The sequence below is a fragment of the Mytilus californianus genome, unplaced genomic scaffold (genome assembly GCF_021869535.1).
Source record: "Mytilus californianus isolate M0D057914Y unplaced genomic scaffold, xbMytCali1.0.p SCAF_7, whole genome shotgun sequence".
Classification (NCBI taxonomy): Eukaryota; Metazoa; Mollusca; class Bivalvia; order Mytilida; family Mytilidae; genus Mytilus; species Mytilus californianus.
The window spans coordinates 61,276,174-61,294,731 of record NW_026262723.1 but is presented as its reverse complement, the minus strand read 5'-3'; the positions used below and the strand labels follow the sequence as shown (position 1 = coordinate 61,294,731).

The window sequence follows — 18,558 nt, the reverse complement described above, 5'->3', positions numbered from 1 at the left end:
TTTCATAACATTTAGTTGAGGTAAACTAAAGTTAGAGAACGGAAACGAAAAATTCAGCAATTTTTCCATTTGTAAAGGGGCATAACTCTAGAACGGTTAAAGTGAAGCCACCAAAATTCAAACTTGATCTGTGTTTTGTGGTAATAAGCATTGTGTATAAGTTTTATAACATTTGGTTGAGGCAAACTAAAGTTAGAGAACGGAAACCAACTTTGGGATGTACGTACAGACGGACGTACAGACGGACAAGGGTAAAAATTAATGCCCCCTCCACTACGGCGGGGGCATAAAAATTTAAGAATACAAAAATGGACAAACCCCCATTCAGACCCTCATGAAGATCAGCACTGGAGATAAAAAAAAAAGAAATCAAGATTTTGATACGAGTTGCTCAATTTGACGCCATTAGATCATGCGTTCTTTCACTCAGATACAAGAAACTTTCAGAATTATGATTTTGGTGATGGTTTTAATTTCGTTCCATTAATTAAAGAATTAAAAAAAACATCTCAGTGATCTACACTTATTTGCATCCCAGTTGTCCAAAACAAAAACAAAAAACATTTGTGTATTTATATTGAAGATTTTTTTTGTAATCACCATGATGTAATTTCTTTCATTAGACACCAATCTTAGAAGATACTTTTATAGTACCAAAGCAACTATGCTGCAATAAAAAAGATTGAAACGAATATCAGATCGTTTCTGTCAACAACAAAAAAGAAAGGCAGGTAGTTCAACATTAACAAATAACAACAATTAAAACAAAAACCACTCCCATATAGACATGAAAGTGATTATAACATTTCTTTCTCTATTTAAAATGAAGATTATTTCAATATTTTCATCTGAAGCAGCTGAGTTTCAATTTCAAACAAAGGTATACAAATTTTCTTTTTTTAAACATCTACAATCAAAGTTGTGAAACTAACCAACCACAGCAATTTCGCCTTAAGCTTTTCATACAATGTTGGCGTGCTTATCAATCACTGAGGACCGTGTGATGACCTCAAGATGAAATTTTGAGTTGTTTGATTGCTGTCTCATATACGTTTAAGGGACAGCAAATGTAAAAAGAAGGTATGTGGGATAGAGACAGAATATTTGTCATTCAACAGGTCACGGAGAAAGTGCAAATAACATTTTACATTCTGATTTTGTGTTTTTATCACTGGCAATACTAGTAGCATGAAATTTCTCTGGATTTGCTCTCACCTGATTATCAAAAAAAAATAATTAATAAGATAGGAACTTCCCTACTCAATCAATGTATCAAAATCTGGTCTTGAGCATGACAATGTATTATCGTCAACATAATTTAACAGAACACTTTTCTTGAAAAATATAAGAGCTTTGGATATCTATCTAAGTATTGGATAACTAGCTATATATTGGATAACTATCATTGGATATATATATAGATATGGGTAACTAGCATTGGATAATTATCGAGATGTTGGGTAACTAGCATTGGATAACTATCTGGATGTTGGATAACTATCTGGATGTTGGATAACTATCTAGATATTTGATAACTTGCATTGGATAATTATCTAGATATTGGATAATAAGCATTGGATATCTATCTACATATTGGATAACTAACATTAGATAACTAACTATCTAGATCTTGCATAACTAGCATTGGATAACTAACTATCTAGATCTTGCATAACTAGCATTGGATAACTATCTAGATATTGGATAAGTAGCATTGGATAATTATCTAGATGTTGGATAACTATCTAGATGCTGGATAACTAGCATTGGAAAATTATCTAGATGTTAGATAACAAGTTTTGAATAACCATCTAGATGTTGGATAACTAGCATTTATAAAGTCATTATTATAAATTAACTGTTTACAAAACTTAGAATTTTTCGAAATACTAAGGATTTTCTACCCCAGGAATAGATTACCTTACCTGTATTTGGAAAACTTTTAAGAATTTTGGGTCCTCAATGATCTTCAACTTAGTTCTTTGTTTGGTCTTTTTTTAACTTTTTGATTCCAGCATTGCTGACGAGTCTTTTCAAGACGAAACACACGTCTGGCATACAAAATTTCAATCCTGGTATCGATGATGAGTTTATTAATAACTATGTAGATGTTGAGTAACATTGGATTACTATCAAGATGTTGTAGTCAGTTCAAATCAATTTCTGACAATTTATGTACCAGTATATTGTTTTTATCCTGCAAATTAACATTGATGCTTAATGTTCAGTTTTTTCTTTTCCTAGTCATTTAGTTAAGAAAGCAACATTGATTAGACACAGACTGTGAAAAAAAGAAAAAAACCAAAATGAACTGTACACCAGTATTTTTATAGTAAAATGGTCGATTGCAGGATAAAAAGTAATAACTAAAGATCTTAAAGTGTGATATCTTTATGACACACACTGATGATAAAAGTAAACATAACCAGTTGATTATTTTATTTTAAACCAATACAATTAAAGACAAATAATTTTTTTATAATTATACATGTAACAGTAAACTGCATAGTTTCTTTTTTCAACCTGACAGTTTTTCTGAAATGTGACTCATGAGAAATACAATGGCTAAGATAGGAAATACATACCACTTGAACATTCTCATTGTATGGACATGGTGAGATTCTCATATAAACAAATCAAATATAAAACACATGTCTTTCTATTAAAAAAATGATGCATAGTATGACAAACATTTTCTTACTCTTGGCAGTATCCTGTTCAAAAAATGATTTTATGCTGATTTTCATGCAACAAGTCCAAATGCAATTGAAGAACAATAAAACAGATAGAAAAATACCAGCAATTAAATTTGTTTTTAGCCACTTATCAACTATCTATTTTTAAAACTACTATAAGCTGTCATAGGCAAAACATAAAATAAAATGGTCCCAAAAATTAAATGTAAAAAAAAAGAAAGTACATAACAAAGAACATCAAAGAAAAATATATAATTATAACATATATTCAACATAAGCATTACCAACAAAAATTAAAAAAAAAACTCCTTTTCACACAAAAAAAGCTATAATATATAATTGTATTAAAATAATATTATGATAATAAAATGCCTATCCTTAGTCCACAGTATCTTGATATTTTTTGTCATTTGAAGAATTTGGGTGTTGATAACAGATCTTTTATAGTCTCTGTAAAATTTGAAAACTCTGGACGATTTTGAGAATGACCTGTAGTTTGAATGAGCCTATTTATTGACCCAAAGATACATCTTTAAAAAATTCATCTTGTTAAATCAAGGTGGCTGTAAAATGAGGTCAAATATGATGAAAAACAAATGAAAGCTTCAGACTTTTTATGTATCATATGAACTCAGAGGAGTAAAGTTACGGTGGGAATCAAAAAGAGATTTTAAACATTAATGAGGCACATGTCCTAGAAAACACAGCAACAGTGAATACTTTGAGGTCACCATGGAGAAATCTCTACAGAGCATTTACAAATGGCAAGTTGCAAGCCACAAAATAAACTAAAAATAAATGGGGAATGTGTCAATGGGACACAGATGATGCCCCCACTTGCATATAACGTTATAAAGGGATATAACATAAGAAAGGTAAAAGTGACACTACCCAAATTTGTACTCGATCTTAGTTTTTTGGTAATAAGCATTGTGAATAAGTTTCATACATTTGGTTGAGGCAAACTTAAGTTAGAGAACAGAAACGGAAAAAATTAGCAATTTTTCCATTTGTAAAGGGACATAACTCTAGAACAGTAAAAGTGACGCCAAAAAAATTCACACTTGATCTGTATTTTGTGGTAATAAGCATTGTGTATAAGTTTCATAACATTTGGTTGAGGTAAACTAAGGCTAAAGAACGGAAACCAATTTTGGGACGTACGTACGGTCGGACGGAGGGACATACAGACGGAAAAGGGTAAAACTTAATGCCCCCTCCGCTACAGCGGGGGCATAAAAAAGTTTGTTATACCAATCAAATCTACATTTTCAATTTCTCATTACAATATTATATTAATATTAACAATATAATAATATAGTTACATACATAATAATTGTTTAAGTGAAATTCACATAATATAAAAGTTATAACTATACAATTTAATGAATGCTGCACACTTTTAAAACTATTTATTGTGAAGTATTTCAATCACCAGTTGCAAATCTTCTAGGGCTTTTGAGGTTTTCAAAATAACCATTTTTTCATATACAAATAAATAAATACACTAAAATAAATAATAACTGCTGTCCATAAAAAATGACATCCTGTGGGTAAAATTAACTAGTAACTACAAGACTAGTACCAATAACACAATATAATATATAAACAGGACTAGACAAAACAAAAACACCTACTTACAAGCAACTTTAAAGTGCATGTCATCATAATTTGATAAACAAAATAGTATAATCTACAAACCAGAGATTACTTTGATATAAGTTTAAAATGGTTGGTTACAATTTTTCACAAGAACATTTAAAAAATTATTTACTGAATCTTGACTTTACCTGAAAAATAGGCTCTGGTTTCACAAAAAATCTTATGACTAAAATTGAATGTAAATCAGGAGCAATTAAGTAGACTCACAACCAATTTTACTGGCAAAGATAAATAATTTTACATGGCCTTTATTTTATTCATAGGTAGTTAATGTGACGGTATTGTTTCCCTTCTTTAGTAGATACTTAGTCAGCCGTAAGCGGTTGATCTAAGGAAGTACTTCTTTAGCTCAGTTGGTTAACGCGCTGCCTTATAACACAGAGGTCCCGGGTTCAAGTCCCGGTGGAGACATGCGATTTTGCAAGTAGAATCATGCTCTCCGGTTACATTAGTAACAATTCCTGTCATCACACTGATAGTCTGTCTAGTGCTGCTATGAAATGCGAAATATCAAATATAGCCAAAATATATTTCGATGTCAATGTGATAACTGATTGTCATATTAAACTAGACCCTAGGCTAGACAGCATGGTCTGTGAAGATTAGTCAAATGCAACATTTTGCAGAAAGAAATTGTTGTAATTAAAATTTATTTTCCTTATGGAAGGACTTATTGAGCATGCTTCAAAATATTGTTTGAAAAGATTATTAATGGTAGTAAATTTCTCTTATGTGAATGTTGACAACTGTGTGATTGTTATAACATATTCATGCCTTGCCAACCTCATCAAGACATTTCAACTTTTCTGAATCCCATTTGAACATTAACAGATGAGAAAATGTATCAATCATCAACCAGAATGCAAAACTCAAAAATCAAAGACATCCTCAGGCAATATTTCCTATCACATCAGACTTAGACAAGCCTCATCAGTGAGTGGGAATCTTACCCTCAGCTTACATGAGATTTCCAGGATCTTGCATCATACCTGCCAACTTTTCCAAATCTCCATGGGGGATCTTAAGCGCAAGAGGACTTAATGCTCCTCTTATATTGTCACAAGAGTTTTTAATCTACAACTATATTGTTTGAATGTGTATTTATGTGCTTAAATAGCATTTTAACTCATTTAAATGCCTGTTTTGAGGTGTTCAGTTTATATAATAATTTCAAAATTCAGGTCAACTCCACTCACGAGGGAAATCCCCCAAAAATCGTGAAGGTTGGCAGGTCTGTTGCATTCTTCCTGTTGTTAAGTTCTTCATTTTTCTTGACTAAATAAACATCTGAGGCCATAAAAAAGAATATGTTTGTTTGCCCTAACCCTACCTACCCAGAAAATAGCTGCCTACTCAAAATCTTTTATTGTCCTGATGTGAAAATGTGTATTAATCAGATAGGCATGAAGACTAAAAAACATCTGTCACTTCAATTTCTCTTTGCTGAAAAAAAAAAGAAAATGCCTACCTACCTACCCACTGTCTCTACCTTTTGGTAGGGTTTGGGCAAACCAAAATATTTTTAAGTGTGGCCTGATGTATAGAAATATTAATAAATATATGATCATGAAAATATTCAATGTACATGTATAGTTGCATAAAATCCAATATTCCTGAGGTAATATATAATTTACATAAAGATTAATTGAAATATACTGATTGGTTAAATGAAATACATTTTTTACTGACTATCTTTTTTATATATAAAAATATCTTAATGATGTCCATTAGCCCAAGTATTTACTTGCTTTGAAAATATTTTTGTAAAGATACAGACATTTTTTTTTTTTATTTATCTATTTCCATATTCATTGAACTGCCAAATCTGAATCACAACCCTAATTTGTAATATATTTTAAAAGTTCACTTCATAATGAACATTTGTTGTATGTTTAAAGTTGATGTGACAACAAACTACCTCAAATCAAAACTTGAATTTGGGTAAAATCAAAACCTTAACCTGACACTGGGGACAAACCCCAGACCGTAAAACAAAACTTTAACCTGACACTGGACAAACACCCAGACCGTAAAACAAAACTTTAACCTGACACTGGGGACAAACACCCAGACCGTAAAACAAAACTTTAACCTGACACTGGACAAACACCCAGACCGTAAAACAAAACTTTAACCTGACACTGGGGACAAACACCCAGACCGTAAAACAATACGGCCTTTGCTTTCATAGCTGAGTCATAAAAATGTGAGGATTTGCTAAAAATTTAATGCTACAAATTCTCCACAGCCCATTTGGTTTATTTTTGAATGTTACTTTTAGTAAACTGTTATATTCTTAAAGATCTTACAAAGAGGAAAGAAAAATAATATGCATTAAATATAGACATAATACATAAGAATTCTAAAGAGTAAATCAAATTTCATTGAAAACAGAAGAAGGAATTTTCATTACAAATATTTAAAAAAAAAAAAAAGCAACCAAACAAATAACACCCTCCCCTCCCCCCCAAAAAACCTACAAATATATTAGTGACCCTTAAAATCAATACTAGCCCTTGTTATATGCTTATTAATATTGAGTTTAACTTTTATTCACCCTAAAATTGGTGAAATTGAGTTTTCAAACGAGACCTAAGTGATAAAGGACGGAAAATGACAACAATGCTGTACCATTATATGATATTTATCAAATATTGGCTTTGTTAAAAGCTAAAAAAGAGAAAAAAAATATAATACAAATTAAACTATGTTCAGGCACATAGTAGGCTTAATAAATACATTTTATAAACATATACAACACACTACTGTACACTAAATATGAAAAATATTGGCATGATAGCTTCACAAAAAGTAAAAGTTTATACTACAGCCTATGAAGCCTTCATTGATTCTTGTTACAATTCTATAAAAACAGACTGCTAATGTTCTCAATCAGTCAATGTTATTTCATAAATCAAAATGGTGGACACAGATCAATGTTTCCTTCAATAAAATGGAATGACTAAAATGAGCTGTCTTTAAAGTACTAAATCCATACTAGTATCAAAGACTTCACTGTTTTGGGTAGAAATACAATTCTTTTGTTAACATTGAAGTTATACATGGGATCTGTTTCTTCCTGCTCATGTATGGATTGGACGTGTTAGATTGAAACTTGTAGGCCACAAGTTTGTTGACGCGTGTCAGGACACGGACCAGATCTAACTGACTACCATACTTCTCTAAAACAGTTGATAGGGCCTGAACAAACCAGGATCCATCTATGGAGTTTCTCCATGCATAGTAACCTGAAACATTTATAAATTATTTAACTTCTTCATATCAACAAAGCTGTTTTGGTCTATACATATGCCATTGCTTTTGTTGGTTATAGATTGATGGAGCTTGGTTGTAATTTGTTTTATGGCAGTAGGTTTTAAACTTTCAGCACCTATTTCTATTTAGCCATAAATTTTTCTTCCCTTTTCTGGTTAAACTGTTTGGTGAACAATAAACTTTTGTTTTGTAAAAGATATTAAAATTCACTATTGTTTTTTATACATTAAACAATTATTTTGCAAAATAAAGCTTTTAAGATACTATATTTGGGTGTATTAAACATACATTTAAAAGTAGACTGGTATTTTAGTCGCGAAGTCATAGATTCAAATAAAATCAAAAATGTTATGTTCCTTACAATACGATTGTTAACAGGAATTTACCCGAGGTAGGTTATTGATTTCATTTTTGTTAAAGATCTGATACTTTTCTTTTACTTTTTAAGTTCACCAACTGAGGCCTGTTGTAATGTCTTTCATAACTTTTGAAAAAATTTCCTCCTCTGTTCACTATGTCAACTGAAAATCACAATCATCCTTTAAAGTTAAGTTTCAAAATAGTATCTGATAATCCCACCAACCAACCAACATGGCTGCAATACCTTATATAGAACTTCAACTACAACTGAGCAGACTCCATGGCTTTTTTAGATTAGAGAGAAACATTATCCAATATTTTATAAGGTGAAAGGTGAGTCACATAGTCTCATTGGACCTCTAGTTTAATTTCACAGGACATGTGTTACTCATCATCAATAAGTGGAACTTGTTTCCTTAGTTTTTTGGCATATAAATTGTGTTGTATTCATTTGCATATTTCAAGAAAGCTGAAGTTCGATGTAAACGTTTTACAGGTCCTTACATAACCTGAAAAGGTCCTGGACCTTTGGCCTAATCAATTTTTATATTCTTTCAATACCATGAAGTTCACATACCTGGGACAACTGAATACGCCACTAAGAAGTCAGCTTCAGCAGGTATTTTATGAGTAGATATTTGACGATCTACATCCATTTCTCCTTTGGCGTCTGCTACATTCATTTCTACACCTTCATCAAACTCTGTACCTCTGCAGGCCTAAAATATCAAAAATAAAAAAAAAACTAACCTAAATTAGCAAAATGTACTCGTAATTCATTGATTACTCCTATATATTTTCATCATATACATATGGAGCAATTGATGAATATCATAGATTACTTCTACATGTTCTAAGGGGATAACATAATCCTGCTGTAAGGGGAATATACTCTCAACATGGGCAACAGCAATATATATGTTATTCCTTTAATATATGGTTACCCCCAATTGTTTTACCAGATACTTGTCTTATGTGAATTCACCTCAAGTCCTTCCATCTCCCATTTGTTAAATTGTTACATCATATTTACCTGTATTCCATTCTTTACTATAGATCTATGATGACTTATTTCATATACACTAATCTCAAGTTGTTTTTTATGAATGAGATACACTGGTTGACACAAGGTCAATTAAACTAGGTATTATGTTAAAAAATACACAAACCTTCAAAATTTTGAAATGTTCACTTTGGAGATAGTACAGTAGTCAGTGTTTTAGTAGGAATTATACTATTCTTTTAACTGTATAGTTTATGTTTATGAATGATGTAATAATACTAAGGTACCACTTCCTAGGGCGAAGTTGACCTTAGATGTATTTTGCTGTTCTAATTAGGTCCTTTTGTTTTTGATGCTCTTAATTTTATAAATATTTAGTTTCAACACTTCTGCAACTATTTCACAAAAAAGTCTTGAACATTTTAAAACATGTATAACTAGCGATCAATTTTAATCAGAAGAATTTTCATGAAAAAGGTATGTTATCTAGAGTGTTAACTAATGAAGAATATTTCAGAAAAATTTGTCATGCAAACTGATATTTATCGTTCATTCATATTACACAAGCTGACACAGAGATTGCAGGGCAGTTCATGATCAAATGTCATTGTAATTACCTAACTGAAAATTGTTTTACCTGAATAAAGAATACTTTAGGCTTCCCTGCCAGAGTTTCACAAAGGTTGCCTTTAAAAGGTTCCAATAATTTTTTAATCTCTATTTTTCCATTTTTACCATACACAATACCCTCTTCTCCATGACTGAGAATAGCACAGGCAAAACAATCATTCTCACTGTGGTCCATGTAGGCATCTACAATTAAAGGTATGCTGTAAAAAGAGCATTGATGAAATTCATTTCCTTTTCTGTCTAGCACACAAAAAAAACTCAAATGTCTGAGATATCAAAGAGCAATCTAAATATGCTGTATATATATTATAGAACAACTGTCTGTGATAATAATGTATTTACAGTTCTGGAGCAACTGCTTCTATTTACAGGTCCCATTATATCCTACAAATGGGGATTAGAATTACAAAGAAGTCTTGGTCTTTTCTAGACTGTCTTTGCCAGAACTACTTTCCTTCATGACTGAAGCATTTTGGTGGTCTGTGCATTCATTAAGGCTCAAAGTTTATGCACACTTGCCTTAATAAGTAAGCAGTAGTACCAAGGCACAGCTAGTTTGTACAATCATTGCATATTATTGCAAATAAAGAAAAATAATCAATTTTATGAAAATTATCAGTATGTGAAGAGTTAAAGATTTTATTAAATTAATTTCGCTAAAGGGGTTTTGTCCTCAAATTTCTCACAAACATACATTTCAAGTGATGGATTGACTGCTTACTTTAAATGCTTTTCTGGAGTTTCAAGACCTGATTATTCTCAAAATATTAGTACAACAAAATGTACTCACATTTCTTCATGATTTGCAACATTTCTTCTGTTGTAACATCATCTTCTAGCTCAACATCAAATCCTAACTCTGCAAATCTATTGGCTAAAGCTGAAGCATCAACATCAGTCCCATTACGTGCTCCTAGGCCAACGCCGGAGTCAAAGGTCTTATTGTTTATGATTACAGCATAACCTCTGTTCTTGCGATTCATTGGATAAATGTCTGCTTCAAATTCTTCTCTGGACATATGAATATTTACTGGCCTATAAAAGTATAGTTCAAAGCTTCAAAACAAACATATTTTGTATGCAACTATGCATAAACAAGTTCTACTGACTTTATAATGAATTTTTGTTTAACATTTTAGCATAGTTTATTTCAATAGGATTGTTGTGTGCTATTCTGATAGTTTCACTTTGGCTTTTTGGGATCTTGTGCATACATTGAACAGTAATGATAATTGGAGTGTTGTTGCTAAATGCTGCAAAGTGACTTTGTTTACTTTCTTTCCTAATGGTGGCTTCATTGGAAATCACACCACATCATTTCTAAATAAACTATTGTTTTTTCCTTTCAATCATGTGTCTGTTTTCTAAATTAAGGAAAACTGCTCTTGTTTTTTTTTTAACATGTAGTAAGCCTAACAGAATAATGCATTTGTCATTTCGGGGCCATGGGTTTTGCTCATTGCTGAAGGTGTACGGTGACCTATATACCTATAGTTGTTTACTTCTATGTCATTTGGTGTCTGGTGGATAGTTGTCTCGTTGGCAATTATACCACATCTTCTTATTTTTATATGAATGGATATATTTGCTTTTAATACATGCATACAGCAATTAGACAGCATCAAAACCACACAAATAATCCAAAGACATTTAGAGGTCAACATATGATCATCAATTGTCTATACAGTATGTCAAATTCTAAATCACCCAAAGTTGAAAGTATCTATAATAAAATATGCTTATCTCACTGCCAAATAGTACTGTTTATGCAATTAAGAAATCATATTTTATTGCTTACATTAAGGACACCCTTAAAAAATTCTTTGTTTGATGTTGCCTTCCCATGCCTTGTAGGGTTGGATAGATAGATAGGGATTTTAGGTTTTTTTTAAGGCCGTTACATGTTGTTAGACAAGAAAACGACGTTAGAGCAGGACAAAATCTTTAAAAAAATGGAAATGATTTGTGTCATAAAATTTTTCAGGTAGGCTGCTTTTTAGGTGGGGATGAAGGCAACATCAAACAATTTAAATTTTATTTTTGGCCTAATCTAATTAATTTCCAATGACTTAATCTACTGTATGATTTAAACATACACTGATTTTTTCCCAAAACTAAATGGAAAAGTATCCACTGTATCTTCCATATTCTTTGCATCTGTTGTGTCATTTTTGTCAGCTAAAAATATAAATCATAAAATAAAATGTTAAATACATGTTGTACCACCTAACATGCCTAATAAATTCAGATACTTGTTTTTGCAATTTTCAAAGTTTTCTGTGACTTTTAGCAAGGTCAAATGACTAATTTGGCCACCAATTGTGATGAACCAGTTTGGGCACGAAAGGCTTACTAGTTTGACCATCCAAACAGTGAGAATTTATTACAAATAATAGTTACTCATCTAGCCTCTTATCTTAGTAACATTTTGACAGATATGAGCATCTATGACATTTAAATCATGTTTATACAAGTCTAGCTTGATTCTTAAATGCTAAAATAGGAACTCCAGTGAGTAAATCACAATCCTATTTCAGATAAAAATTTTGTTATGTTTGTGTATATTCTTATTCATCTCTGCCATGTTTTCAGATCCTTGAAATTTGATATACAATTAAGTTACTAAGTCTGTCATTGTTTTCAATTCTAAGAAAATTGTTTTGACCCTTTACAGGTGACAATGCCTCAGGACATGTCTTTGGTCCTCAAGAAAACTTCAATAGGTATCAGGGACAAAAAAGAAGTCCAACTGGTCCTATTTTCACAGATCATCTCTCAATAATCTCCTGAACAAATTAATATCACACCTGCCAGTTATTAACTTTGTTCTGATGAAAAGACCTTTTTTGCTAATTTCAGAAAAGTTTCTTCATGGGAGAGATTCAGGTTCCCAGTATACTCCAATTCATATCTAAATTACTCAATGGTATGCAATAAATATGTTGTGATATTCAATTTTGGTGTTTATAATTCCAAATATATATAAGTAAATATAATATGTAGCTATAGATCTAATGTAGACTCGGCTTTATGCAGGCAGATAGATGGCTGCAGCAAAATATTTGTGTACTGCACAATTGTATTTTTGTTCACACTACAGGCAGTTAAAAATCCTACCCTGATTTTAATCTCTTCATCAAATGGATCAGAATTATACATTGTACTTTGTTAAATTTTCATGATCAACCATCCAAATAAGCCAAAAGCAACAAGTTTTACTTCATAAAAACTTGTAAATATATTATTTCATATTGTTTAATTCTTACTACAATGATATATTAATGAAAGAATACCTTCTTGGTTTAATCTTTATAAAACAAAAAAATGCATTACACCTGATAAGAGATTAGTCACGTACAATGTACTTCATTATTTTATGCCTCTTCATCATGCTGTACGTGACACATACCTTAGATTTTTTCTATCTTTACTTAAGTTAGAAGATATGAAACTTAGGGAACCTATTTAACTACTTTATATGCAAGTAAATAAGATAGCAGATATATTTCTTTTTATACAGCTTCTTGAAAAGGGAAAGTTGAACAAATGAAGATGTACATAAATTTTTACATTATATAACAGCAAGTATGAATATTTTAGAGAAAGCCCAACACAGAACTCAGTTTTGAGTCCCTTGTAGATAAGGAACTATAATTGTAATCTATGTTAAATCTACTGTAGCAAAAGGAACCTAAGACACACAAAAAATCCTTAACAAAAAGTATATCCCATGGACATTATATAAATACAGTGCTGTATGAAATATATAAAATAACTGGTGACACATGTACATAATAACTTCAGTTAAAATGAAAGTAAATGACAGATAAATTATCTTCAAATATATTAACTACAAATAATGACAAGGCATAAATAATGCAATTGGAGATTTCTTCCCAACAAAGGACAGTGGAAGATATTTAATTTATTACTTTACTTTCATTTCAGTTTTTACCTTTGTGTGATCCCTCCATGTCAACACTACTAATAAATGTCGATTTCAACGCTAATGTTTTTTTTATCAATTCTAGATATAAGATAAAAACCATGTGCAATACTCACCCATTTCAAATACTTTGTTTATGTTTCACTATTATGAATCAGCTTACAGAATAGTTATTTTTAGAATACAACTTTCTCAATGGTTATTTCCCCTTTGATTCTAATGATTTCACACTTCTAAAAATAATTGGTCGTGTGTGATAACATGTTAGCCTTGCATATGCTGTCTAAATTTAAAAAAAAAGGTTGTCAGGTATAACAAAATTTCTTTTAGAAAAGGATTCGAAATAGACAAAACTATTTGCTGATTTATTCCGCACTTGATTTACGTTTACTCACACTAAATGACTTCCTGTAAAGAGTTACCAAAGCGCTGTAATTTGAAGTTTCTCTTATTTTTACCTCAGAAAGGCCAAACGAGCTTTTCTCGGGAGCATTTCAAGATCAATTGTCGCCCGTCGTCATCGTCGTCGGCGTTGTCGTCCGTTAACTTTACAAAACTCTTCTAAGAAACCACTGGGCCAAATTTAACCAAACTTGGCCACAATCATCAGAGTATCTAGTTTAAAAAATGTGTCCGATGACTCCGCCTGCCAACCAAGATGACCGGCATGGTTAAAATAGAACATATATAATTTTTTACATTTTTTTGCATTATTTGCATATTATTTTGAAAACTATAATACTTTTAATAGATAGATAGATATAAACTTTAGAAAAAAATTATCAGCAGGATAAGATCTACAAATATGTCAACATGACTGAAATTGTCAGTTAACTCTTTATAGAGTTATTTCCCTTTAATGATGATTTTTACTAAAAAGTTGCCATTTTTGAAGTCTTAAGTCAGACCAGAGACATATAATACAACGACTATACTGCTGTTTTGTGGACTACAAGAGAGCGTTTGATAGTATAAATCGTACAAAACTATGGATGAAGCTTTCACGTGTAGGAATCCGTGGAAAGTTATTGACAGTTGTGCGCTCTATGTACGAAGTAACAAAGTCTTGTGTTCGTTTTAACGGTTCGTACTCTGAATTTTTTTAATGTCAAATCGGTTTACCACAAGGCGAGGTTTTATCGCCTATATTCTTCTCCTTATATGTGAATGACTGTGAAATGTCCTTTTTAATCGATGGATGCATTCCGCTTGAGATGCGAGATTTAAGTCTTTTTCTTCTAATGTATGCGGATGATATGGTGCTATTTTCAGAAACCGTTCAAGGTCTGCAGTCAATGCTGAATTCATTAAAACTATACACCGTGAAAAACGATTTAACAGTTAACATTGACAAAACTAAGGTAGTTGTGTTTCGAAACGGAGGTGTAATTAAGGATTGTGAGAGATGGTTCTACAATAATGAGAGTTTAGAGACGGTCAAGACTTTTGTTACTTAGGAATTAATTTAAAATTCAATGGAAAATTTCTATTTACACAGAAGAAGTTGGCTGAACAAGGTCGAAAATCAATGTTTGCCATGTTATCTACGTCAAGAAATTACCATTTAAATACTCAAACTCTCCTGTCTCTATTTGATGTGTACGTAGGTAGTGTAATTTCTTATGCATGCGAAGTCTGGGGATTTTATAAAGGTGATGATGTCGAAAAAGTCCACTTGCATTTTTGCAAAAGACAACTTGGTGTTAAACAGTCTACAAATTCTGATATGATATACATGGAACTAGGAAGACTTCCAATGATCGTTAAAAGGAAAATCCAAATTTTTAAATATTGGTTCAAAATTCTGTCAACAAATAACTGTATTTTAAGCTCTGTATATAAAGAAATGTGTATCGATATTGATCGAAAACTTTCAAAATTTGTAAATTGGGCAACGTTAATCAGAGATGAACTGAACAATATTGGACTTGGAGATATGTGGATTAAACAATCAGACCTCGTATTTGAGATTGATTTCCCTCTAATTAAACAACGACTTTTAGATAGTAAAAAACAGGAGATGTATTCGTTACTTGATAGCAGTAGCAAGTGTCGTATCTATTCTATAAATACATTATAAACAGTTTTGATTTACAATTTTATTTGACAAAATATTCCTGTTGTGTACCGAAGAGCTCTTTCAAAAATAAGACTTTCTTCGCATTCATTAGCAGTAGAAACTGGACGCTACCAAAGTATTGAGTTGTCACGTCGTATATGTACAATTTGCCGTCAGTGTATTGAAGACGAATTCCATTTCATCTTAGTGTGTCCGAAATATAAGGAACTTAGAGTAAAATTCATTAAGAAATATTACTGGTCTAGACCAAGTGTGTTTAAATTTATTGAACTTTTAAGTTTAAAGAACATCAAACAGTTAACCAATTTAGGAAAATACATTTTTACTGCATTTAAAATTAGAGACAATATTACATGAACATTCTCTGTCTGTTTAATTGTGTACTTTGTGAAAATTTGTATTGACACCGATGAACTGTAAAGTTCAAGGTAATAAAGAATAGAATTGTATTTTTGGAAAGAGTGTGGACACCTGTGGTGTGACAACTTCTTGTTTACAAGGTGTCAATTAAAACTCATTATTTATAACATGTTCGTGATTTACCTGGTCATCGAATAATTCAAACCTAATATACATGTCACACTGTGAAATTATGTCTCCGAGACAGGTGTATATTCAATAGAAACCCATTATGTAACTATCAAATAAAATGAACTCTGACACAATTTATAAAGTGTTAATTATTTAATATCAGTTTTTTTTTTAATACAATATCAAATTATGTCTCTTTTTCAATAATACAAATCTAAAATCAAAATTACATTAAAATAAATAATTATATAATATGTACTCAAATTATTTAATTAATTATGATAAATTTAACACTGAAACAGTTTATGTTATGCTTAAACATTCGTCCTTACTTCGAGTACTTTTAATACTTTTATTAATGACTTTATTACCTAAGGAGATCTCGCTTGGTTTAACTAGTGGCCGCGTGTTATTACGGGATTTTGCCGAGTTACGAATCTCTTGTATTATATGTCTCTGGTCAGACGCAGTTAGTCCTGTATCAAGCACCCCCTCCTCTGCATTAATTTCATAAGAAAATAAAGGCTTATCATATACTTTAGGGGTCCCAACCAATATAGAGCTATACTAAACTATCATTAACTCTAAACCTTACCCTAACCCTAACACTAGGCCTAACCCTTAAACCCAACTCTAACCTAGAGCAATTGCTGTAATTGTAACTGATCCCCTTTCCAATTGGACCATTTTTAACATGCATAATTTTTTTTTCTTTTTTTTTTATGACATATAATATATTATTATTGAATACTTTTCATTTTGTTCGAATAAATGGTCATCTGACAGATGTCCAATTACTGTTTGATGTTATAATGTCCACCTCTGAGATACTGGAAATAAAAAATAAAAAAATTACATCTTATAAATTTTCAATGTAATTTCAAAACTATTAGTAAAAAATCTGGTACATTGTAAATATGGGAAAACTTGTTTATGGGAGTGTTCACTGTTGTTCATGATCAGTACACATGTCTATTTTGCTTTTTTTGCGTCTGTATTTTGATTTTTTTATTCTTTAAGTCAATATTTTCCACCTGTTAATAATATAAGACCCCGTTTACACTTGTTAAAAAGATTGATCTTAAAAAGACCGATCTTGAGTTTAATGTAAACGGGAAAGATCGATCTTCAATCGGACTTAAAAAGTCCACCTCCAGAGGTGGTTTTAACAAGATCAATCTTATTTGAATCGATCTTTCTTCAAGTGTAAATGCTTAGATCGATCAGGAAGTGAATGTTATATTTAGATATGAAAATAAATCTGTGCATGTTCGGCGGCAAAAACACTCTTGTTTAAAAACGATGGTATGGATAAGAACAGTAAATATAGATTCTGCCAATTTTTTATCATTCTTCTGAATTGATAAATTATAATTCTTTGCTGCAAATCCTCATCTTCAAACACATTGACCTTTCATTTTTTTAGTGATAGTCTTCTCACATTTCTTTGTTTAATGACTTGTGACGTGCCAACCAAAAAGATAATTAATAATTGCATACAAAATTCCAATGATCCAACTATTTTCTCCATGATTTTGCAGTGCCTGTTGGAGATGCACATGTTAACATACATGTACTATTCTATTTTTACGATTATTTGTTTACGAAATGTAAAGTAATTAGGTCAGACTGGTTCTTTTTATGTTGCAGTGTAAACGAACTAGATTAAATAAGATCGATCTTGCTTGTGCAAATGTATACACAAACTGGTCTTTTTAAGATCGATTCAAATAATGATTGATTCAATTTCGTACAAGTGTAAACGGGGTCTAAGAATAAGGAGAGTGGTATGATTAAACATATCAACAAATGGATCTTGATTGCTATAATTCTAATTAAATCACCACTGGTATTTGCTGAGCAAAAGTGATAGCAACCAGGTTTTGATGGGTGATTATAAATTAAACCTACCACTTTAGTATGATCACTCATGTTTTTGCCACTTGTTTTGTTACAAACAAATGAGCTGATTGACTTAATGATAATAATTTCTGAAATTTTTCACTAATGTACTTTTTAAAAAAAAAAGTCTTCTGACACATGGGTAGGAAGAAAGAATTTTGTTTTTAGTTTTGCTGATTTTCACTGAAATTGTAAGGAATATTTTTAAGAGGCAAAAGATACAAAAGGGAGAATCAGAACTCAAATGTCTTAAAGGGGTTCATGACACAAAACTCAAATGTCTTAAAAGGGTTCATGACACAAAACTCAAATGTCTTAAAGGGGTTCATGACACAAAACTCAAATGTCTTAAAGGAGTTCATGACAAAAAACAAAAATAATGAAATGACAATCAAGAACTAAAAACTGAGAAACCCCCCCCCCCCCCCAACTTAAACAACCCCTTACAAACTGGGAGTGATCTCAGGTGCTC

General features: G+C 31.3%; 1 protein-coding gene across 3 annotated transcripts; it reads right to left on the bottom strand.

Moving 5' to 3' along the window:
- Positions 1 to 2,424: 2,424 nt before the first annotated feature.
- Positions 2,425 to 13,853, bottom strand: LOC127707460 (caspase-3-like). 3 transcript variants are annotated; one of them, XR_007984884.1, is made up of 7 exons: positions 13,690 to 13,853; positions 11,724 to 11,805; positions 10,418 to 10,662; positions 9,635 to 9,810; positions 8,572 to 8,713; positions 6,406 to 7,606; positions 2,425 to 6,362 (listed from the first exon to the last, which is right to left on the bottom strand). XR_007984884.1 is itself a non-coding variant. In XM_052211986.1 (6 exons), exons 1-6 carry the CDS (start codon positions 13,691 to 13,693, stop codon positions 7,371 to 7,373), a joined length of 885 nt encoding a protein of 294 aa, XP_052067946.1. In that variant the 5' UTR covers positions 13,694 to 13,853; the 3' UTR covers positions 2,425 to 7,370. The 3 variants fall into 3 exon arrangements, 1 of the variants encoding a protein (XP_052067946.1); XR_007984885.1 differs by having other exon boundaries at positions 6,494 to 7,606; XM_052211986.1 differs by having other exon boundaries at positions 2,425 to 7,606.
- Positions 13,854 to 18,558: the final 4,705 nt, after the last annotated feature.